The sequence below is a fragment of the Staurois parvus genome, unplaced genomic scaffold (assembly GCF_062004578.1).
Source record: "Staurois parvus isolate SC_StPar_1 unplaced genomic scaffold, SC_StPar_1.0 ptg000538l, whole genome shotgun sequence".
In the NCBI taxonomy this organism is placed as follows: domain Eukaryota; kingdom Metazoa; phylum Chordata; class Amphibia; order Anura; family Ranidae; genus Staurois; species Staurois parvus.
In genome coordinates, this window is record NW_028318334.1 from 6339572 (window position 1) to 6364032 (window position 24461).

Genomic DNA, 24461 nt, shown 5'->3' on the forward strand with positions numbered 1-24461 from the left:
CCTGCCTTCAGCTAGGCTGGTACAATCCGCTCCTGGGAAAGACCCTGCACCCATGTGCTATCAGAATATAAATACCACTCCCAGCATGCAATGGGACTGCCTTCCCCTGCAATTGGCCAGGGCTGTATCCATATTCATGCTGCTCATCTGCCTAGCCCTAGCCCCTACCCATGTTCTGGAAGGCTCTCATAGCTTCCTGAAGGTGGGCAGAACTCAAACAAACTCCAACAGCACCAGAGCATCATGAGCAGACCTAACTCATCAATCACAGCACTCTGTTAAGCAGAATACCACACTGAATTTACCTGACAGCCTGACAGAGAAACCTAACTATACACATTCTAGCACCTAACTAGGAGGGTGCTACATTTAAAAGGTAGCTTAAAAAGCAGATAATTGTAACTATACAAGTTTTCAATAACCATATGTGTGTGTGCGCGCATAAATAACTGGTATTATTTTTTTACACCTTTTGCAGTGCAGAAATGTAAGACTGGCCCCATGGACCTAGTCTTCATCATCGACAGCTCAAGAAGTGTTCGTTCTTTTGAATTTGAAAGCATGAGAAAATTTATGATTGACCTGATCAGTTCACTTGAGATTGGACCTAGCCATACAAGGATTGGAGTAGTCCAGTACTCCAGCCAAGTGCAAAATGTGTTTTCTCTTAAGACTTACACTACAAAGCCCCAAATGCAGAAGGCCATTAATGACATAATTCCTCTGGCACAAGGGACCATGACCGGTCTGGCTATACAATATGCCACGAATGTTGCTTTTACGGAAGAAGAAGGAGCACGACCACTGTCTCAGAGAGTTCCAAGAGTTGCTGTTATCGTAACCGATGGTAGGCCTCAGGATCGTGTTGCAGAGGTAGCTGCACAGGCGCGGGAAGCCAAGATTGAAATCTATGCAGTTGGTGTACAGAGAGCAGATGCCAACTCTCTGAGGGCCATGGCCTCTCCTCCTTTTGAAGACCATGTGTTCTATGTGGAAACATTTGATCTCATTGAGCACTTTGCCATCCAGTTTCAGGATAAGCTCTGTGGTAAGTTGAAATATGTGTTACAGAAATTGATTTGAGAATTACAAGTTTTGTTTAATAGTCACCTGTATGTATTACTAGAATTTCTGAAACCTTGTCCCAAATCCTCACCTCTTCCATTCAGTAGATTAACCGTACCACCTTATTTGATTAAATTCATCAAAATCACTGTTAGGTGGGATTGTCTATCGTTGTTATAATCACATGATTATTCCAAGGGACATGTTAACATGAAAGTGGACCTAAGGGCAGAAGGTTTTTTTAACATTCTATGCATTGAGGTAAAAAAAAAAAAACTTTTGCATGCAGCTCCTTGCCCCCCCCCCCCCCCCCCCATACCCACCTGAGCCCAAGCTCATTCCAGAAATGTCATGACTGCAGCCACTCTCTTTCTCCTCATTGGCTCAGAGACAGCAGTGGGAGCCACTGGCTACCGCTGCTATCAACCACAGCCAGTGATAAGGGGGCAGAGCTGAGATGCTCTCTGTGTATCTATGAACACACAGAGCCAGCTTGGGAGTGAGCAAGCATGAGTGCCCCTATAGCATGTGGCTTGTTATGGGGGCACGTGTTGGTGGGGGAGCCAGGAGCGCTGGCAGGGAACCCAAAAGTGGATGATTGGAGCTGCTCTGCTGCTCAGGAGGAAGCCTACTCTAAAGCCCCATCACAAAAGGCTTGCTATTGTGGGCATTCGGCAGGGAGGAGGAGCCTGGAGTGCCAGCAGGGGACCCAAAAAAAAAGATAATCGGGGCTTCTTTTAATGACTTTGTTGGGAAGCCATATTACATGCAACAGGTACCTGTAATTTAACGATGTGCAGTACGAAGAGTTCCAATAAGGCAGCTGGCTATTTACAGGAGCAAATGGATGAGGTTTTTAATTAAATCCAGTCTGCAAAAGTACTGTTGTCATAGTTGCAATAAAGGGAACACATTTCTGCTAATTATATAAAACCATGATTGGTTGCAGACTAAGAACTGCTGAATCACGTCACCAGTAGTCTACCCACTCTGTCCATGGACAGGACAAATACAGCTTTTACCATCCTCAGAAAGGAAAGCACAAGGGTATATCTACAGTCATTAATGAAAGGGACTGTTTGTACAGTTTGCAGCCTGAACGTGGGTCTGCTTGTACCTTATACATCATTGATTTTGTCCATTAGCTGGAAACCTGCTGTGTTCTTTGGAAAAGATAGAAAATCAAACAGTCTATGATTGAAACTGGAATTACTGTTGTTATTCATTCTTTGCAATAATTCGTAGCTGAACTTAATCTTATTAATAATAGACATTTGAATAATTGCCATAGGCCTGACATTTTTTTTAATATATTAAAACCATTTATTGCTTGCTACAAATATTCATGTTAATTCAATATTTGAATGACCATAGCCTGGCTACAGGTTGACTTGAGGTGCCAATTTGTTATATTTTTGTATCATATGTTTTGGAATGGATGCCTATTGGTTGAACCATGCTTGGCATCTTATAGCTCTGGCCCACTGTTGCAGCTATTCTGTGCTAAAGGTCAAGCAAGATCAACTCTTTCCACCGTATCCTCTAATAATGGGCATGGCAGTTTGGAACTGAAATTGGAAAGTTGGTTTGAATCCCAACCACAGTACTACCAGCCTGGAGTTTGCATGTTCTCCCTGTGCCTGAGTGGGTTTCCTCCGGGTACTCTGGTTTCCTCCCACACACCAAAGACATGCTCGTAGGTTTTTTGGCTCCTGTCTAAATTGGACCTAGTATGTGTATGTATGAATGTGAGTTAGGGACCTTAGATTGTAAGCAACTTGAGGGCAGGGACTGATGTGAATGTACAATTGATGGCACCATATTGACGCCGTTAGCATTAAAAAATGTAACATTTTCATTTACAAAAATTTTCTGCAATATATTGCTGTAGAAAGCATAAAGCCATTAATGACCATGAAGAATAGTATAGAAATCAACACAGTAGATTCACATCAAACTTTTCTACATTCAGCAAAGTATTTGGCATGTCTCTGGCATCCCAACCATGGCTAATGTAGTCTTTGCAGAAATCTAGCTTTTCTTACAGAAGTCTGATTAGTTAATCCAAGAAAAGGTTTGTGTCAGCTGCCTTTTCTACATTACATAAGTATGAACAGGCAACACGAGAATGCATTTTGATTTAGAATTCTTAGCATCACGTGCACCCCATATAAAAAAAAAAAAGAGTTCCAGGAAAAACCAGGGACAGAAAGTAGACACTGATCAAACAATACTATTGTACTCCCCGCACACTTTTTGGAGAGCAATATCTGAGAAAGGAGAGCATGGAGTTCATTGTACTGTAACTGACATTACACCTGCCATCCACCATCAATTCCAATTATATGTCCTGGAGATCCCACTTATTTTCTCTTACGCTTATAAGCAATTATCTTGAATTTCTCCTGCAGCAGGAGGCTCCTATGGATTAGTATTAGTGAAGTATAGTGATGAGCCAAACTACTCTGGGTTCGGTTTGAGCAAGTTAGGATGCTGAACCTAAATCTGTCAAAATAGTATAGGAGTATGTATCAATCCCCCAAACATTTAAAAAAATGTACCCAGGAGCAGGGATTTTTTAAATGCTTGAAATGAAAGCTTAAAAAATGTCAAATTCCTATAAATAACATGTTTGGGGGCTGTCCTAATCCTGCCTATGAAGAGGCAGATCTTTGTGATGTACAGAAAGTGCTGGAGCACTGACATTTACTAAGGAAAAAAGTGTTTAACTGCGAGCAGATGACATGTGATTGACAGTTTCCTGAAAAAGGAATGATGAGGACAAGGCCCTCTTCCCCACAACCCAATTGGTTGTGGGTGTTTGCGGGCAGGGGGCTTATTGGAATCTGGATGCCCAATTTAAAAATAAGACAACCCCCAGGTACTGACCCCCCTTTGTGAATGAGTATTGGGTACATAGTACCCCTACTCATTCACAAAAAAAAAAAAAATCACATAAAAACATCAAAATGGTTGACAAGTCCTTTATTAAAGAAATATTAAAAATATCCTTCATTGTAAATTTATTCTCAAGCACAATGCCTGCTGTCTACCAATTTGGTGAAAAAAAAGGCCCCTTGCACACGAACAATCCAGATGGTACACATTGCCAAATGACAGCTCCCTGTACTGTCATCAGGTATATAAAGGAAGGGGTGGGTATGGTGGTGACATCATTGCTCATATATGGCCAGTAGCCAGGTTTGGACAGTGATGTCACTGCTATCCTTGCTCTTTACTTAAAACGGGTGGAGATTCCTAGGGACTTCAGTGGTTCTTAGGGAAGTACCTGTGACTTTCGTAGGAACCAGTGGCAGTGGGATGCTAGGTTCTGTTGGCTTGTCCTTAGTGAACTAAACATGTGTCCTTTGTGTTACACAAAGTCTCAGATTATATTATATAAAATATAGAAAAACAAGAAGCCAATAGCTCAATGAAGATACAGTAAATGATCTTTTATTTAAAGAATATTATCCTTCTTTTTCAGGTGTAGATATGTGCACTGAAATGGACCATGGATGCCAGCACATCTGTGTTAATGTTCCCAGCTCCTACTACTGTCAGTGTAACCCCGGTTACAAGCTTAATGCAGATGGAAAGACATGTTCTAGTAAGTAGAAACTACCTTTTGTTATGTATTTATGGAATGGCGTCAAAAAAAATCTATACATGGGAAAAAGTAGAAGCTATTTCAAACCCATGGGCAAAGGGAACAGAAGATGAAGAATGGAGCTGAGATATTTAAATATACACTCACCGGACACTTTATTAGGTACACCTTGCTAGTACCGGGTTGGCACCCTTTTTGCCATCAGAACTGCCTTAGATTGTGGCATAGATTCAACAAGGTGTTGGAAACAGAGATTGTGGTCCATATTGACATGAGCTATTGTTGCCTTTCTATCATCTGGAACCAGTCTGCTCATTCTCCCCTGGCCTCTGACATCAACAAGGCATTTTCGTCCACACAACTGCCACTCACTGGACATTTTCTCTTTTTTGGACCATTCACTGTAAACCCTAGAGATGTTTGTGCGTGAAAATTCCAGATCAGCAGTTTTTGAAATACTCAGACCAGCCAGTCTGGCACCAACAACCATGCCACATTCAAAGTCGCTAAAATCCCTTTTCTGCCCCATTCTGATGCTCAGTTTGAACTTCAGCAAGTTGTATTCACCACAACTAGATGCCTAAATGCATTGAGTTGCTGCCATGTGATTGGCTGATTTGTGTTACCAAGCAATTGAACCGGTTTACCTAATAAAGTCAACCACTTTATTAGGTAAACCAGTTCAATTGCTTGTATGTAACCTTCCTATTCCAAATGTATGGACAAAAAACTAAATCTAGGTATGCTACATTTTAGGTTTATAAAGCTGTACTATGTTCTTAATAGATCCATTCCTGATCAAAAACTTTATTTTATGGAATAGCTACAATAATTCGATCACATGACTCTTAGGTTCTATGCCCACTAGTGTTTTTTTAGGGTCCTAGAAGCTTCTATTAGCATTTTTTTTCTGCTGCTTGAAGCTAAATAGTGTTTTCCCTTTTTTCCCCATAATGTTTTATTGAAATATTTAAGGATTTCACAATATAGCAAGGAACATAACAAAAAATACAACAGTAAGTTGTCAACAAATACAATTGGGAATAAAAAAAAAAGGCAAAGTAAAAAAAAAGGTCTAGGTTGTCCTCCAAGATATTATGTAAAGGATCTACCAAACAGTGTCCTCCTATGTGTCCATGCACACTACTGCAGGCTATTAGCGTTTTTTGAGCTTCAGCATCTATGAGCAGAAAACAATTGTTTTTGTAGAGTTTTGCCAACATAAAAAAACACTGAACACTCCTATACCGCTCCTAATAGCTTTTTTTTCCTACATGTACTGTACAAATGCTAATAAAATGCTAATTCTCCTAAATGCTTCTAAACGCTACTAAAGAAAACACTATTACCAGTGGTTTTTCTTATCCAGCATTTTTTGAGCTTAAACAAATGCTTGTGTGCATGGAGCCTAAAGGAGCACCAACAATACCCAAGAGATTGCTTTGTTGTGAACTGCAATACTTTTGTTTAAATTTTGCAGTTTTTAGAAATGGCTACCGTTCTGCCTTCATTACCTTGCCTGAAGACTTCTTTATATACAGATAGACCACCCATATGTCCCAACAACCTCTGGATTTCCCTCTTAGACTGCATGTCCAGTGTAAAGCTAAATAAACATTCCTTACTTAAGTCAGAGCATAAAGAGGGAACTAGAACAGAGCTCCCGTTAACGCGAAAGGCCGAAAGGAGTTCTCATAAGAACTGCAGATGTTCAGGATGTAGGTGGTCAAATAAACTGTAAAGAAAGGGAATTTTTGATGTTTGGTTTGAGATATTCCATGTTTAGGAATTGTGATATGGGCTTTAAAGAAAGCCTGTTGTGGGAGAATATGGAGTCAGTCATTGCTTGTCTCTCCTTTTGAAAATGCCAGTTGCCTGGTTGCCATGCTGTTCTAAAAAAAAAGTTTATGCCATGCTTTCCCATGACTTCTGTACTCAACGGATCACAAAATACTGAAGCAATCGGAGACGAATACAGGTCAGGAGTCCTGACCTCTAATCTAAATGCTATGGTGAAGCCATGCAAATCATATCTCTATTCCTCATAGCCTAGCTGTGCATCTAGTCCAAATACAGTCCTAAATGATGGGGTCTTCTTTCCATTAGCTACCATTTACCTGACCCATTTTTTCACAATACATATGTATTGACATCTATGTATTGTGATGCTTTGAGAGGTAAGGTGGGTTGATTACTGCACTGACACATGTTGAAGACCATTTGAAAATTATTAGGTTATCTCCCAAAATGCAAATACGATAAGGGTTATTTACTAAACCTAGAGAGTGCTAAATCTTGTGCAGCTCTGCATAGAAACCCATCACCTTCTAGGTTTTATTGTGAAAGCTTAAAGTGATTCTAAAGGAAATATATATATTTTTTAATAACAAACATGTTATGCTTACCTGCTTCTGCCTGGCACTCCTGGCTCCTCCCCCCTGCCGAATGCTCCCAATAGCAGGACATTTGCTATGGGGGCATTAGAGCAGGCTCACTCCTGAGCTGTGCACTTGTGTGTCCATTCACACATGGAGCACGGCTTGGCCCCGTCCCCCACTTTCTCTTCACTGGCTTTGATCGAGAGCAGCAGGAGCCAATGGCTTCCACTGCTGCGTCAGCCAATAAGGAGAGATAGACCGCTGCTGCTCTTATGCACATTGCTGGAATGCGATAGGGCTTAGTTATTTATAAGGGGGGAGGGTAGCTATACCCTGAAGGTTTTTAAAGGTAAAAAATCTTGAGCCTTTACAACCACTTTAATTGAACAAGCTGAAGTTAGAAGCTGATTGGCTACCATGCACAGCTGCAACAGATTCTGAGAGCAGAGTAAATCTCCTCAAATATATGTCACTAATGTGCCAATTAAAATACGTGCAGTAACATGCAAGTATAAGTATGGAGCCAGCTGAAATGTTCCCTTCACCTGGACCCAAATCCTAACCCCTCAAATAATAACCCTCAACACTGACACTGGTGTCAGTGAACACAGTAACAAACACTGACACTGGTGAACACAGTAATAACCCCTGACACTGGTTACATAGTTACATAGTTAGTCTGGCTGAAAAAAGACAAAAGTCTATCCAGTTCAACCATTAAAAAAAAAAGTTATAATTGTACACCTACAGTTGATCCAGAGGAAGGCAAAAAACCCAGCAAAGCATGATCCAATTTGCTCCTGCAGGGGAAAAAAATCCTTCCTGATCCCCCGAGAGGCAATTGGATATTCCCTGGATCAACTTTACCTATAAATGTCAGTAACCAGTTATATTCTGTGTATCTAAGAAAGAATCCAGGACTTTTTTAAAGCAATCCACTGAGCTGGCCAGAACCAACTCTTGAGGGAGTCTATTCCACATTTTCACAGCTCTTACTGTGAAGAAACCTTTCGGTATTTGGAGGTTAAATCACTTTTCCTCCAGAGGTAAAGAGTGCCCCCTTGTCCTCTGTGATGACCTCAGGGTGAATAGCTCTACACCAAGTTCACTATATGAACCACTGATGTATTTATACATGTTGATCATATTCCTCCTTAATCGCCTCTTCTCAAGAGAGAATAAATTCAGTTCCTCTAATCTTTCCTCATAGCTGAGCTCCTCCATGCCTCGTATCAGTTTGGTTGCCCTTCTTAGTACTTTCTTCAGTTCCCCAATGTTCTTTTTGTGAATTGGTGCCCAAAACTGAGCTGCATATTCCAGATGAGGTGTTACTAATGATTTGTATCGGGGTAATATGATATCTCTCTCTCTGGAGTCTATACCTCTTTTAATACAAGAGAGGATTTTGCTCGCTTTAGAAACCGCAGCTTGGCATTGCATGCCATTATTAAGCTTGTGATCCACCAGAACTCCCAGATCCTTCTCCACCATTGATTCCCCCAGTTGTACCCCCCTAGTATGTATGATGCATGCATATTCTTAGCCCCCAAGTGCATAACCTTACATTTATCAACATTAAACCTCATTTGCCACATTGTTGCCCAATTAAACAGTGCATTGAGGTCGGCTTGTAAGTTGGAGACATCCTGTAAGGACGTTAACCAACTACACAGCTCGGTGTCATCTGCAAAGACTGAAATGGGATTTATAATCCCTGACCCTATATCGTTTATAAATATAGTAAAAAGTAAGGGTCCCAACACTGAACCTTGGGGTACACCACTGACAACCCTAGACCATTCAGAGTATGAATCATTTACCATTAACCATACGACCATATGATGAATACGATCTTTTAGACAGTTTTCTATCCATTTACATACGGATTTTTCCAAGCCTGTAGACTTTACCTTACACATTAGCCGTGTGTGGGGAACTGTGTCAAACACTTTTGCAAAATCCAAGTATACCACGTCCACCACCACCCCTCTGTCCAAGTATACCACGTCCACCGCCACCCCTCTGTCCAAGTATACCATGTCCACCGCCACCCCTCTGTCCAAGGTTTTGCTCACCTCCTCATAAAAAGAAATCAGATTTGTTTGACAACTTCTGTCTTTCATGAATCCATGCTGTCTGTTGCTTAAAATATTATTGTGCAGCAAGAACTCATCTATGTGGTCTTTTATTAAACTCTCCAGTATCTTCTCAACTATAGAACTTAATCTAACAGGTCTATAATTACTTGGTAAGGTTTTGACCCCTTTTTAAATATTGGCACCACATTGGCCTTACACCTATCCAGTGGTACTATGGCAGTCATTAAAGAGTCCCTAAAAATTATAAATGATGGCTTTGAAATGACAGAGCTCAATTCTTTAAGGACCCGTGGGTGTATGCCATCCGGTCCAGGTGCTTTATTCACCTTTATACTGTCCAAATATTTCTGCATCATATCAGTTGTGAGCCAATGTGGATCATCTGGGGATGTGTCAATGCCATGCCCATTATGGACAAGAGCTCCCCCATGCTACTTTGTACACAGAGCTGAAGAAGGTATTTAATAAATTTGCCTTCTCTTTGTCCCCAGTCATCCACTCTAGATTATTCTGTAAAGGGCCTACATGCTCAGACCGGACCTTTTTACTATTAATATATTTGAAGAATGTTTTGGGGTTTGTCCTGCTATCTTTTGCAATCTGTTGTTCATTTAAATTTTTTCGGCCTTTATTTCCTTTTTTGCATATTCTGTTATATTCTTTCGAATGTTTAAACGATGATAGGATTCCTTCATTTTTATATTTAAGAAAAGCTCTTTTCTTATTATCTATGGATTTTTTTTAACTTTGGCCATAAACCACATAGGTTTGATTTTTAGTCTTTTAAATTTGTTGCCAATGGGAATATATTTTGCAGTGTGTTCACATACTGTCTTTTTGAAGAACTCCCATTTCTGTGTTCTGTTCATGGATGCCAATATTCCATCCCAGTCTAAGTCTTGGAGAGCAGCTCTCAGCCTTGGAAAAATGATCTCTCTTAAAGTTAAGCTTTTATATTTTTCCCGTATGTGCTTCATGTTTACAGCTAACAATAAATTAATTCATGTTATGGTCACTGCTACCCAGATGTTCTTTTATATGGACATTCATAATAAGCTCTGCATGGTTTGAGATTACAGGTCCATCAACTAGGTCCTCCTTCACACTCGCTCTGAGATCACTCCTCACATTGAGACAGACACCACCATCTTTCCTTTTTACCCTGTCTCCCCAAAAGAGAACGTAGCCAGGAATATTAATGGTCCAGTCATGTGAAGAATGATGCCAAGATTCAGCAATACCTATTAAATCCTAGTTCTACTTATGCACCAAAGCTGCCAACTCACCTATTTTGCTTGGCAGACTTCTGGCATTGATGAGCAAACACTTTAAGCCATTGGCACCTTGTGCACAAGTATTTTTCATATTTTTTATTTTCCTACAGATGGTACCAATTCTAATGGTTGCTTGTAACATGGGAACCTTCCTATCATCCGGCATAACCCTCCCCCATCTATCCCCATTCTACCCACCAATAAGTACTGACCCCTGTGAAATAATGTGACTGTCTTCCGAAAATTGAATTTCGAATAGAATAGAACCAGCTATTCTTCACAATTAATTCAGATCGATTTTCAATTTGAATTTGATTCAAATTCGATTTGAATACTTCAAATCCATTGCAAAGATTTGAATCCGGTTGAAAACTAATAAACGAAACAAAACAAAACTAATTTAGTTTTGTTATTAATGCAACTAAACAAAATGAGTAATTTAATCGATCTGAATTGAAACCAAACAAATTTGTTAGTTCTACCTATAATTAGGGCCATATTTCCCTCTTCTAGCTGAAAGAGTGTTGAATCGCCTAGGTCACAGTTAGAAATGTAACAAACTAGCTCATCCGAGTTGAAGCGGAGTTCTCCTTCAACCTTTCTGTATTTGAGGTATTCCTCAAATCATTCCTCACATCCCCCCTGCATTCCTGTGAGGCAAACATTATTTCCTGACAGATGGTGTGGGACAACCAGGCTAAGACATCTGAGATTGGAGCCAGGCCGTCTGCTGAAGTGTAACTTTTGTCACCCAAAACTATGTAAGCCCACTCATTATCAAACTGACCAGAGTAATTGCACATTCCTCAGGTCAACTGTATGGTTCATATCATGGGATATGAAGCTGGTAGTTAGTTTAGAGTTCCCCAATGACCACTCCCAAAACGTGTAGTCAGAGCCCCCCTCCCCTTTGAGAGGGACTTTTAAGAAGAGACAAGTGAGTTAGAGCTTGACACACACACACACACACACACACGGAGATCTCCCAGCAACATCGTAAGAAAAGGAGATCAAGAACTCACCCTGCTCTATAACTTGGATCTGCAAACCCAGGCATATGGGCAAGTAACTTAACCCTGTAATCTTCTTCCTAATTATCTCTTTGCTGTGTCTTTATATACATATATATATATATCTTTGTGACATCTCTTTGTAAATATTGTATTGCACCTGTTTTGACCCTTTTAGTAATAAATCTTTCTTTCTGAAAGTGGTAAACTGTTTCTAAGCGCTTACTTGCAATTCACGAATCCCTGCCTTTGAAGAGACGCTACTGTTTGTTATATCTCTGTATAACAGGTCCGCGGGCTGTGCTATATAGATCAATATTTCAATCATTATAGTTTATATTTGATAACGGGAGTTTCCCAGTCTCCGACAAAAGTGGTGGTGGCAGACAGAGGGTTAGTTGCGTAATTAAGCCGACCCAGTAACAAGCACATTCAGGCTGCAGGCACCGATTGTAGCCCATTAGCTGGACAATCACTGTGCATGGTGCAGCTGGGTGGGGCCTTATTATGCGCGTCACATCGCGGTTTTAGATCGGCCGGTCCTTCGGTCACGAGTTTGGTGAGAAGGTCTGGTGTCTGACGCCGTGGGCGTGACGTATTACTGTTAGTCGCGGTCGTGCGATTGTCGCCTGTTGGTGGCGGCGACCGTGGATCCGTGACAAGAAGTACTTATTATTACCTCCTAGGGTGGATCTATTTATTCGAATCCTTGTAAGTGAGGTCAGGCCAAATATGTCTATCCTATGTTTTATTTATGTGATTGATTTTGGTTGGTATTAGATCAATGTTATTATGCAATGGCAAATGACATTATGGGGCTGCCATATTCACTATATATTTTGCTTTGCAGTGATAGACCTGTGTGCTCAAGGAGATCATGGGTGTGAGCATCTGTGTGTCAGTTCTGCTGGATCCTATACCTGTGCCTGCAGAGAAGGGTACAAACTGAATAACGATAAAAAGACTTGTTCACGTAAGTAAATCCACGTTGTTGAAATGTAGTAATCTGGCACTATTTAAAAAAAAAAAAAAGAAAAAATTGAAGTGACAAATAAACCATGTATTTCTGCTGACCCCCTAACATTTTACTATGTTATGGTAAGATCAGGGAGTAAAGCTGTTGTTTCCTGATCAGCGGGGGTTTTATGAGAACCTTGACAGATGCTGAGACAGGAAACACTGCCAAGCATGTAACAAAATCATAGGAGCAAGTGCCAGAGTCCACATTCCAAGGATGGCAAAACCTGCCCTGGTTTTATTATTTTTATTATTATTATTATACAGGATTTATATAGCGCCAACAGGTTGCTCAGCGCTTTACAATATAACGGGAGACAATACAGCAACAATGCAGTTCAATACAAGAGGGATAGGAGGGCCCTGCTCCTTGGAGCTTACAATCTAGGAGATTGGTTTTTCTAATAATGATAATTATATTAAAAGAATATATTTAATATTGCTAATTTCATACAAGGATAGGTAGCAGGATAGTTTCAAAAGTGTGAGACAAAAATGGTGTGTTTTAGGTTTGGATAGAGAAGGGTTTTACTCTTTTTAATAGATTTGTATCTCCTGACAGCAACAAAAACCTGACCTCAGGGGGCTTTTTTACCTTTACCCTCTTATTTTTTTTTATTAACATTTTAGAGTAGAAGAAGGTTGAAACCACTGGCAGTATTTTTTTCATCTGTTTCTCATTAAGGAGATTCCCCTTCACATCCTCTCCTGTAGACTTAAAGTGGTTGCAAAGCTCAGACATGAAACATGAACATATCCCTCTAAAGTGTATGCTTGTCTCAATCCAGAGCACTAAGTGTTATTTCTGTCTGCTGCTTCTTTCTACTGCTATCAGCATGAATCACTTCTGACAAGTTTTTCTGACACCAAGAGAAAAATGGTCACAGCATGTGACTGACAGCCTCAGCTCTATTCCTGTGTGCTGTGTGAAGGGGGGGGGGGGGTCTTTCTTCCAGTCAGCTCTCAGAGCTCTCCTCACTGATGTAACTTCAGCTCCCCGCCCCTTGCTTTTCAGAGCTGAGAGATCCTGTTTACATTCTGCACTTTGAATGGATGTAGAGGAAGAATGCTATAGATAAACAGGTACAACTTCCGTAGGCAGATTTGTTTCAACTGTCTATCACCTAGGACCAGTTACTTCACTGGGTATATGTAAGGGTTTAAAACCACTTTAACAGAAAGAGAGCAGATATCTTTCCAACATGGGGGAATTCCCTTTTGGACAGTTGGATCACAGGAACCACGGGAAGATTTTCCGTTCTTCCCCATTCCTGTTCTGGTGGAAGAAGGGAGAATGGAGAGTAAGGCTCCACACACACTAGCATTTTTATAGGCTCCTAAAATCTGTTATCAGAAATGTTTTTTCTGCTCCTAGAAGCTAATTCATGTTATCCTACGTGTCCATGCACACTATTTTAGTCTAGCAGCGTTTTTCAAGCTTCAGCGTTTAAGAGCAGCAAAAAATGTTTTTGTTGAGTTTTTGGAGCATTTTTCTGGCAGAAAAAAAAATGCTTAATGCTCCTAAATGCTATTAAAACGCTCCAAACAGCTTTTTGATAGTTTTTTTTTCCTACATGTACTTTAAAATACTAATAAAATGCTAATGTTCCTAAATGCTACTAAAATGCTGCTAGAAAATGCTAAACCGCACTAGTGTGCATGGAGCCTGAATACCCACTTATCCCACCACCCACATCTCCAATCTTTGTACTGTTGCAGTAGCTGAAGGATCTTCAGCATTCCACAGGTCTGGATTTCTCAGATGTTCTTCCATCTGCTGGCCCCATATCACTAGAGGACACAGTAATGACTTAGGGGCCAGTGGATGGAACCACAGTGTGTGGTATTTGATTTCCTTTTAGATTTACCTTTGACTGTGTAGTGCAAAGGCCTGCCTGCTTGCCTACAAACTGAAATTGTTTAGGTTTGAGCTCATATTATATGGTGTTGGTCAGGGGCGGACTGACAACTCATGGGGCCCCCCGGGCAATAGGGGATCATGGGGCCCTTGTGTCCTTGCCCAAACTCAAAAAAGCCTATGAAAAAGATACCAGGGGCATCTCATGGGGCCCCCTACTGACCCTGGGCCCGAGTTTCCAAATGGTCAGTCCCCGCCCCTGGTGTTGGTAAATCTAACTGGTACAAGAAAATTGTATAAAGCATGGCCAGCCTTAAAGGGAACAAAATTTGGAGGCATAGGAAGTGGGAAAGGTGAGTATCAACTCTTTTCTTTTCAGATTGGACTTTATCCACATGGAAGAAAAATATATTCGAAATACATTTTAAAAAATTCTTCCCACATATATTGATATATTGACATATACTTGAAATACTACAATTTTTGCCGTACTCAATATATTTCAATATATATATATACACTGCATGTTGAAATGCGTTTTTTATATATTACAAACTATATGAAAAATATTTTTTAAAATATATATTTTTTTAAATATATTCTTCAGATTTTTTTTAACATATAAAAAAAGTAATTTTAACATATATTTTTACATATATTTATAAATGCATTCCAAAAATGTAGATTAAATGTATTTTTAAAGACATACAGTATATTTGAAAATGTATTGTTAAAAATATTTTCATATATTTTGTAATAAAAACGCATTTCAACATACAGTCTATATATATATATATATATATATATATATATATATATAATGAATACCGCCAAAATTGTAGTATTTCAAATATGTCAATATATTTGGGAAGAATATTTTTTAAATATATTTTTCTTCCAATTGGACTTTATGTATACTTTTTTAACTAAGAACAGAGTCATTTTTAAGTTTAGAAGCTGCAAGTTGCAGACGGGCCCTTGGCATCCTCACTTACATTGCAGGACTGTGGATCCTACATTGTACTTGATGACGTCAGAGTGCTTGCGACCAATGGAGAGTTGAAGACAAGCAGCTTCAAGAGACCAATCACACGGAGAGGAGGAATATCATGGGAGTGTGATCAGTAAAACTGATTTGTTTAATGCTACCCTAGACAAAAAGGAGCTTTTAACTGGGGAGCAGCCCCATTACAAGGGTAGTTTTGAATTTCCAAAAGAAACATCCAGCACTCCTCTGTACTGTGCAACAGTAATGAGCCTTTTTAGTTTGGAATTTCCAGCTAATGGGTTCTTTCACACCCAATGCAGTTGAATTCAGTTGGCTGCATTTTGAACTGTATTCCAACTGCAATCCTATGGGCATAGTTCACACCATTGCAGAGCAGTTCAGCACAGTGCAGAAAAGTACAGCACGTGCACAAATGCACTGCAATTCATCACAGTGCACATAGAAGCCCAAGGAAAGAAGAATGGAGTAACCTCAGGTCAAATGCAGTTAGAAAAGTGCGCACCAACTGCAGGAAAATCGCGCATCAACTGCATGTAAAACGCACATCAACTGCATGCATAGGTACAAGGTAAAAATGCGCAGTTACATGCAGTTTCTGGTGTGAATGGGCCCTAAATGCATCAACTATAAAACCTACTCTTTCTTTGAAAAAACAATTTATTATATTATTATTATTATACAGGATTTACATAGCGCCAACAGTTTGCGCAGCACTTTACAAAATGAAGGTAGACATTACAGCTACAATACAATTTGGTACAAGAAGAAACAGAGGGCCCTGCTCGTTAGAGCTTACAATCTAGGAGTATTATATACATATGTGATTTTGCATTTCCCAGTAGGAAGTATGTGTGCGCATGCGCCGCCTTACCTGCTCCACCATTGGTGGCTAAAGCTGTCAATCACCGGGTCGCGGCCAGAGATTTCCCACCGGCACCTGCCTACCACCGAGGAACAGTGACAGGGGAATGGTCTGTGTGAAAACAACACAGATCTCTCCTTTGTCAGCAGCAACATGCTGCTTTATATTGCTCTGCATAGCAAAATAAAGCATGGAGACATGGATGGATGGGGGAGTTTTTTTTTTTTATTAAAAATGAATTTAAAAATGAATTGAACTGCTACATGAATCATCTGCCCTTACTCAAGATGGCCACTGCCGGAAATGCGAGAAGGTGTTTTTTAAAAATGCTTTCTCAGCAAAATAAAGCATGGAGACATGGATGGATCGGGGAGTTTGTTTTGAATATTAAAAATGAATTGAATAGTGTTTCTGGTTTGTGGTACTCAGATACAATGCAGTTCCACTTGAATATTCAAAGCAAACTCACACACCCATCCATGCCTCCATGCTTTATTTTTCTGAGAAATCATTTTGAAAAACACCGCCTAGCATTTCTGGCCCTGGCCATCTTGAGTAAGGGCAGATGATTCATGTAGCATTTACTTCCTGGAATCCATCCATCTGCACTTAGCTCAGGCATTTGGCTGAGCTGAGAACCCTTCCTCCCCTCCTAAAAACTCCTGGGATGTATGACATCATTTGCCTAGGCAGGAAACCAGGAAGTAACTGAAGAAATGTAATAAAAAAGTGTAAATCAAGTAAATATGATACAATATATATATATATATATATATATATTTATTAATGCTAGCAGTATAAGGATTACAAATAGTCCATGTTGATTGGCAGAGAGAAGTTCCACTTTAGGTAGGTAAAGAGAGGCAGATGTTTTAACGGCTATTATCCATAAATGCAGAGCTCTTGCTGCCTATTCCTCCATGCCAAAAAGACAAGATGAGAAGGGGAGTTTTAGCATGAAACCATGACATTTGGAAAAAATTGGCATCTTTACCTTTCACAAAATGTGCGCCTCTTATTGCCAGATGTCTGCTTTCAGAAAATATGTTTTGGGGGTTTATTCAATCTTCAGGCCTAAAATAATTTTTTCAAAATGCATCCAATAAAAGCAAAAAGCAGTTTTGGCAGCAGAAGCACGGCCTATGGAAAATACAGGGCACCGACGTTTGTTGCGGTTTCACGGGTGCATACACTTGTAAGGCTTGACATGTTGGGTATCTCTTTACTCGGCGTAGCCTCCTCTTTTATATTTTTTCAAAAAGCTGGGTAATATATTGTATTTGTGTGCCTTAAAATGAACTTTATCATTTCTGACAAAGCCTCTCTGATTTATTGATCTATTTTTCTATAGCCGTAGACCTGTGTGCTTTGGGGAACCACGGCTGTGAGCAGCTCTGTGTCAGCTCTCCGGGCTCATATACCTGTGCCTGTCGTCGTGGATACAAGCTGAATAATGACAAGAAGACATGTTCAAGTGAGTGGATGGTGTTATTAGTCTGTTGTTCCATTTGTCTATAGGATGTTTCTGTGTATTTTACAAACACAATTCTAAGACCTTTCATGTCACCGTTTCAGTTTTGAATGGTACAGTTACAACCTCTGTCAATTTTTTTATTGCTGTTTATGTGACACCTGGTGTATTTCCATTCATGTATAGATGTTATTTCACAATATGGAAATATCATTAATAAAGGTGATTTAAAAGTATAACCATGAACAAAATAAAAAAATGACATATATCGTAGGGAGGATGTACTCTGCCACCAGCATTATGTTTTTCAGAGTCTCCCTTGTGCCCTTGTTTTATTCCCTGTTGATCCTGTCAGGTGTTTTTCCACTTCCTGTAACAGGCCAAGCTGCCAGGGTACTTAATCGATTGCCGAAAGACGGCTACAGCACAGTTGTCCAGTTCTGGGAGGGCGTCCATGGACGTCCTCCAAGAATGACCAGTCACAGTGGTCTTTTACCACATGATCAGCTGTATCCAATGACACAGCAGATCACAAAGTAAATACAGTTGCCGGTTATCAGCTGCACTTTCCTCACATTGTCACAGCAGGAGGAAAGTACTGCCGATAACCAGCAAATGTGACAAAGCAGATCTGCACTGATAATCAGGGCACTGATTGTCAGTGCCCTGATTACCAGTGCCGCCCAGCAGGGCCACCCAACAGTGCCACCCATCAATCACCCATTCTGATTGTTCTATTTTATTCAAATTTTGGAAGACAGGTATGTTCTTTCTTCTTTACTCTATTCTATTATATTCTATTCTAGTCTATGTTTTTCTATTTTATTCTATTCTATTATTTTATTTTCTATTCTATCCTGTTTTATTTTATTCTATTATTTTTTATTCTATTCTTTTCTTTTCTATTCTGTTCTGTTTTACGCTATTCTTTTCTGTTCTATTCTATTCTTTACAAAATTCAGAAGATGGCTATAATCTTTCTATTTTATTCTATTCTAATCTATTTTTCTATTCTATTCTTTTCTATTCTATTCTATTCTTTTGCTTTCTATTCTATTATTTTCCACTGTTATTTATTCTATTATTTTATATTCTATTCCTTTTATTTTATATTCTGTTTTATTCTATTCTTTTCTGTTCTGTTCTCTTTTACTCTATTTTTTTATCCTAGTCTATTCTTTTTTGTTCTGTTCTATTCTCTTCTATTCTATTTTTATTATATTCATTTTTTCTATTCTATTTTATTGTATTGTTATTCTTTTATTTTCTATTCAATTCCGTTCTGTTTTACTCTATTCTTTTCTATTCGATTCTACTTTGTTTTATTCTTTTCTCTTTGAAATTTGAATTTTGGAAGACGGCTATATTCTTTCTATATTATTCAAATTATTATCATTCTTCTTCTTCTTATTATTATTATTATTATTATTATTATTATTATTAATAATAATAATAATAATAATAATAATAATAATACATTTTTTATTCTATTTCTTTGTTTTCTGTTTTATTTTTTTCTATTCTGTTTTATTCTTATTGTATTCTGTTATTTTATTTTCGATGCTATTCCATTCTGTTTTACTCTATTTTTTCTATTCTAATCTGTTTTATTCTTTTCTTTTTGAAATTTGAATTTCAGAAGACAGCTATATTCTTTCTATATTATTCAAATTATTATTATTATTTATCAATAATTTATCATATTAATTATTATTATTATTCTATTCCTTTGCTTTCTGTTTTATTTTTTTCTCTATTCTATTCTGTTTTATTCTATTCTATTCTTTTCCAAATTCGAATTTCAGAAGATGGCTATATTCTAATACACACAGTCTTTGAAGGAAATCTGCAATAGTCAGGAATATCTTTATGTTTCAAATTTGTTTTCAAATTCAATTTTGTTTTTGAATTCGATTCAAGTTCGATTTGAATTTTGGACGAAATTTTGTTTTGTTATTTCGGATTCATCTAAATTCTTTACAATTGTAGTTCGGAAATTCAGATACATCCAAATCTCCAAATAGTGAAAATTTTGTCTGATTTTCAATTTGGAACGAAACAAATGTTTATAAACATTACAGACTACTGTTACTCCTATTGATTGCCTGCCCCACTATACTTATTTTTGTATTTGTTTTGCAGTGACAGACCTGTGTGCTCAAGGAAACCATGGCTGTGAGCAGATCTGTATTAGCTCTGTTGGCTCCTATACCTGTGGCTGTCGTACAGGCTTCCAGCTGAACAATGATAAGAAGACTTGTTCAAGTAAGTGTCAATATGCCATTTCTCCCAAAAAGCAATGCCAGGGGACAAGTGACACCAGTTACTATCTACAAAGCACTGCGACTGAGCTACTTCTATTGATTCCCTGCCTTACTATACCTATCTTTGTATTTGTCTTGCAGTGACAGACCTGTGCGCTCAAGGAAACCATGGCTGTCAGCAGCTCTGTATCAGCTCTGTTGGCTCCTATACCTGTGGCTGTCGTACAGGCTTCCAGTTGAACAATGATAAGAAGACTTGTTCAAGTAAGTGTCAATATTCCACTTCTCCCAAAAAGCAATGCCAGTGAGCAAATGAAACCAGTCAGTTACTATCTAGAAAACACTTCAACTAAGCTAATGTAAAAAAAAAAAAATCAATTTTTACTACACTATCATCTGAGTTTTGTTATAGCTACTTGTAAGCAGGTGCAGTTTGCTAATCTGTCACTAGTTGGCTCTGTCCCCAAATAGTGTGGCAATAGGGAATAATGTAAGTGTGTGTTAGGTCCCCTTTTAGGCAACGCCTTCCTGTAAGGATGTGATGGGTGGAAATAGTGCCCATATAAATCCCAAGATAGGAAGAGCCTTGTGATATACAGTATGGACACCAAACACCCCACAGCCATGTGGCCAAGGGTTACTGTAGTAAAGAACAAAAAACAAAGCGCACCAATCTTGTGCATTACTTCAGTAGGCACTTAATACATTTATTGATTAGAAATATACTCACAAGAGTAGCAATTTAAAAAGGCATGTAACAACGAACAGCGAAACACTGGGTTAGGAGACACGTGCAAATCCCATCAGGAAAGGAGATACTCTCTTGGTCAAGCTAGCTCTGAGGAAGAAGGGACCCCCCTTCGAAACGCATCAGTTTGACCAAGAGAGTATCTCCCTTCCTGATGGGATTTGCACGTGTCTCCTAACCCAGTGTGTCGCTGTTCATTGTTACATGCCTTTTATATTACTACTCTTGTGAGTATATTTCTTATAAATAAATTTATTAAGTGTCTACTGAGGTAATGTGCAAGGTTGGCGTGCTTTGTTTTTTGTTCTTTACCACAGTTGTTATCGGGCTTCCCCAGCTTCATGTTTGAGGCGCAGAACCTTTGATCAGAGTTGGATGAACATTATACTTTCATCATCTTGTCATATTGTTCGATTGGCCTTCTTCTGATCTGGGTCTCTGAGCGCAGGTGTTGGATTTGTGCCAAAGGTTACTGCCAAGGGCCCTCAACAAGGCTGAAACCCAGGTGAGGAACCAGCTGTAGTCACCCTTACTCTTATTACGGTCTGATGTGGACTGTAAGTGGGATGCAAAAGGCCTTTTAGGCCAGGCTACGTGTTCTCTGACATGAGTACTTGGACACCTGGGAGTGAGAGAAACATCTGGGAGCATGCCTGGCTGAATGTACTACAGAAACGCATCTTGATAATCTCGGTTTTACAGAGGTGGTTTCAGTATACAGTGAGATGGATTGATCCCAATACTGTGGTGCTCCGAAGGAGAGGAGAGAGGAGAAGCAATGGGAAGGTGGCTTATAATTCTGTTCTGGGGTTCCATGCCTCACTGACTGCTATAGATGCTCTGCTCTTATGTATGGCAATATGTGCCGAAGAGTTCTGCTAGTATGTCATTGCAATATTAAATGTCATGGCCATCTTTGCAAGCTGCAGTATAAGGCGAAAAATATTCTTCCTGTGTGGCCATGAATATAAAAGCTCATGTGCAGGCCTAAAGCCAGACGTTTTGGCACAATATGGTGAAGGTTTCTATTTACCAGCAATGGGTCACATTCCTACCCAAGAAGAAGCAGGGAAGGGGCTCCAGTGAGTTGGCACCAACACAACACCAATCATAGCCCCCTTTTTTGCAATAAAGTGCAAACCAGGAAAGAGCATCTCAAAGGGCCACCAAGATTGTATATGCTGAAGTCCTGTGTGAAGACCAATTCACACCTCAAGACACCCCAATTCCTACACCTTCACACCTCAGATCACCCCAATTCCTGCACCTTTGCTCCTCAGATCACCCCAATTCCTGCACCTTTACACCGCAGATCACATCAATTTCTGCACCTTCACATCTCAGATCACCCCAATTCCTGCACTGTCAGACCTTGGATCACCCCAATTCCTGCACCTTCACACCTCAGATCACCCAAATTCCTGTACCTTCAGACCTTGGATCACCCCAATTCCTGCACCTTCACACTGCAGATTACACCAATTTCTGCACCTTCACACCTCAGATCACCCCAATTCCTGCACCTTCAAACCTAGAATCACCCAAATTTCTGCACCTTCACACTGCAGATCACACCAATTCCTGCACCTTCACACCTCAGATCACACCAATTCCTTCGCCTTTACACCTCAGATCACACCAATTCCTTCGCCTTCACACCTCAGTTCACCCTAATTCCTATACCTTCTCATCTCATCACGGTGAAGGTTTCTATTTTGCAGCAGTGGGTCACTTTTCTATTCAAGAAGAAGCAGGGAGGGGGCTCCAGCGAGTTGGCACCAACACACCTCCAATCATAGTCCCCCTTTTTGCACTACAGTGCAAACCAGGAAAGAGTATCTCAAAGGGTCACTAAGACTGTATTTGCTGGGCAAAGTAGATTCTCTTTCTACTTCTGGCCTCACCCATCACACTTAAATTTCCAATCTGGTTAGAATCAAGTGGTTGGGAAAAATTTCCTAGTGCTAGCATTCTTCACATCAGTCTTGGAATTCTTCCCCTGCCTCAAAACATGGGGTTTTCAAAATGACAGATAACTATCAAATCAATTGGGGTGGACTGGTGCACTATAGCAAGGCTTGGTTTGAAAAACAGGAGTATTGAGTAGGTAGGCTGCATTCCTTGGTTGTATATCAAGGCTTAATTATACATTCTCTCCAGTATGTACCTTTACCTTGGTCCTTTAAGGATGGGGGGAGGAATCTACATAATTGGCTAATGACTTTAAACCATTCACTGGTCTGATACACATACAAATGTGACAAGGCAGGACATTCTTAGAACTGTTGTTACGTCTGCGAGTAGAGTAGTATATTATAAAAAAATTTCCAATCTTGCCAATTACTCTTTCACCTAGCGATGACATCCTAGTGGTAATTTTGCTCTATCCTCTGTGTGACCCTGTGGGTTGCCTTTTCTTAGATCAAAAAGAAAAGGCAAGGCAATATTATTTATTATTTTATTTATTTCAGGTACCTACCATATATAGAGCAGACAATTTACACAGCACTTTACGTATATTATACATTTACATCAGTCCCTGCCTTCAAGGAGCTTACAATCTAAGGTCCCTAACACACATTCATACATACAATGTTGGAGCACCAGTCCCCCTACTGACATCAATGGGATACTATCCTTCTCATTTATATCAACAATGGGGCACTATTCCAACCATTAAAACCAATGATTGGGCATTGATGCTGGGGCATTTTCTGCTCCCACTGGCCACAGACTGGCCCTCCTAAAGTCTGAAGTACAGTATACTGGCCCTTTGCTTAGAAAGTTTGGAGACCCCTTATATACAGCAGGGTTAGGCAACCTTTTAAGTGCAGTGTGCCGAAAATTGTTTTCAAAGAAATTGAGAGTGCCAGATACATAAAGAAATAAGTCAACTTCACACTCTCAATTACTGAAAGAAATGTTTATAAAGAAAATTCTGGAAACAACTAGAATAATACTAAGAAATGAATACTGAGCTTTGCACCTTCACACCTCAGATCAGCCCATTTCTCAAGCTTCATGCCTCAGATCATCCCAATTCCTCCACTATAGACCTTAGATCATCCCAATTCCTGCATCATCAAACCTCAGATCAGCACTATTCTTGCACCTTCAGATCTCAAACAAGCCCAGTTCCTGCACAGTCACACCTCAGATCACCTTCATTGTTACACCTTCTCATCTCAGATCAGACCAAAATCCTGTACCATCACACCTCAGATCAGCCAAAATCCTGCACAATCACACCTTAGATCAGACCCAAATTCTGCACTTTCAGATCTCAAATAATCCTAATTCCTGCACCTTCACTCCTCAAATAATCCCAATTCCTGCACCTTCACTCCTCAGATGATCCCAATTCCTGCACCTTCACACCTCAGATTACTCCAAATCATGCACTTTCATACCTCAGATCAGCCTCAATTCCTGCACCAAACCTCAGATGAGACCAGATTTCTGCATCTTCAAATAAGCCCAGTTCATGCACATTCATACTTCAGATCACCCTAATTCTTACACCTTCTCATCTCATATCATTCCCAAGTCCTGCACAATCAGACCTCAGATCAGCCCAAAATCCTACACCATCAGTCCAAAATGAGAGCAAGCAGCTTGGGGCATCCGACTCAACTCCAGGAATGGATCTAGCCTGCATGATGTGAGGGTGCAGTAAAAAGGTCAGGGGGCAGAGGATTGGTTGGTCAGCAGGGCAGGGAATAGAGTCAGCAGTTTGTATGGTAGTGTACAGAGGCCAGCAGGGCAGAGGATTGGAGGTCAGCAAAGCAGAGGACAG

General features: G+C 39.7%; 1 protein-coding gene across 3 annotated transcripts in view; it reads left to right on the top strand.

Moving 5' to 3' along the window:
• The window catches only part of MATN4 (matrilin 4), a 135515-nt gene that overhangs the window by 59236 nt on the left and 51818 nt on the right, over positions 1-24461 (top strand). For 2 of the 3 annotated variants that reach the window (XM_089690644.1, XM_089690645.1), the window contains exons 3-8: positions 479-1048; positions 4553-4675; positions 12287-12409; positions 17534-17656; positions 19796-19918; positions 20059-20181. In XM_089690644.1, the coding sequence (XP_089546770.1) occupies positions 479-1048; positions 4553-4675; positions 12287-12409; positions 17534-17656; positions 19796-19918; positions 20059-20181 (1185 nt within the window). The remainder of the gene's footprint in view (positions 1-478; positions 1049-4552; positions 4676-12286; positions 12410-17533; positions 17657-19795; positions 19919-20058; positions 20182-24461) is intronic. The other variant, XM_089690646.1, reaches the window with a different exon arrangement.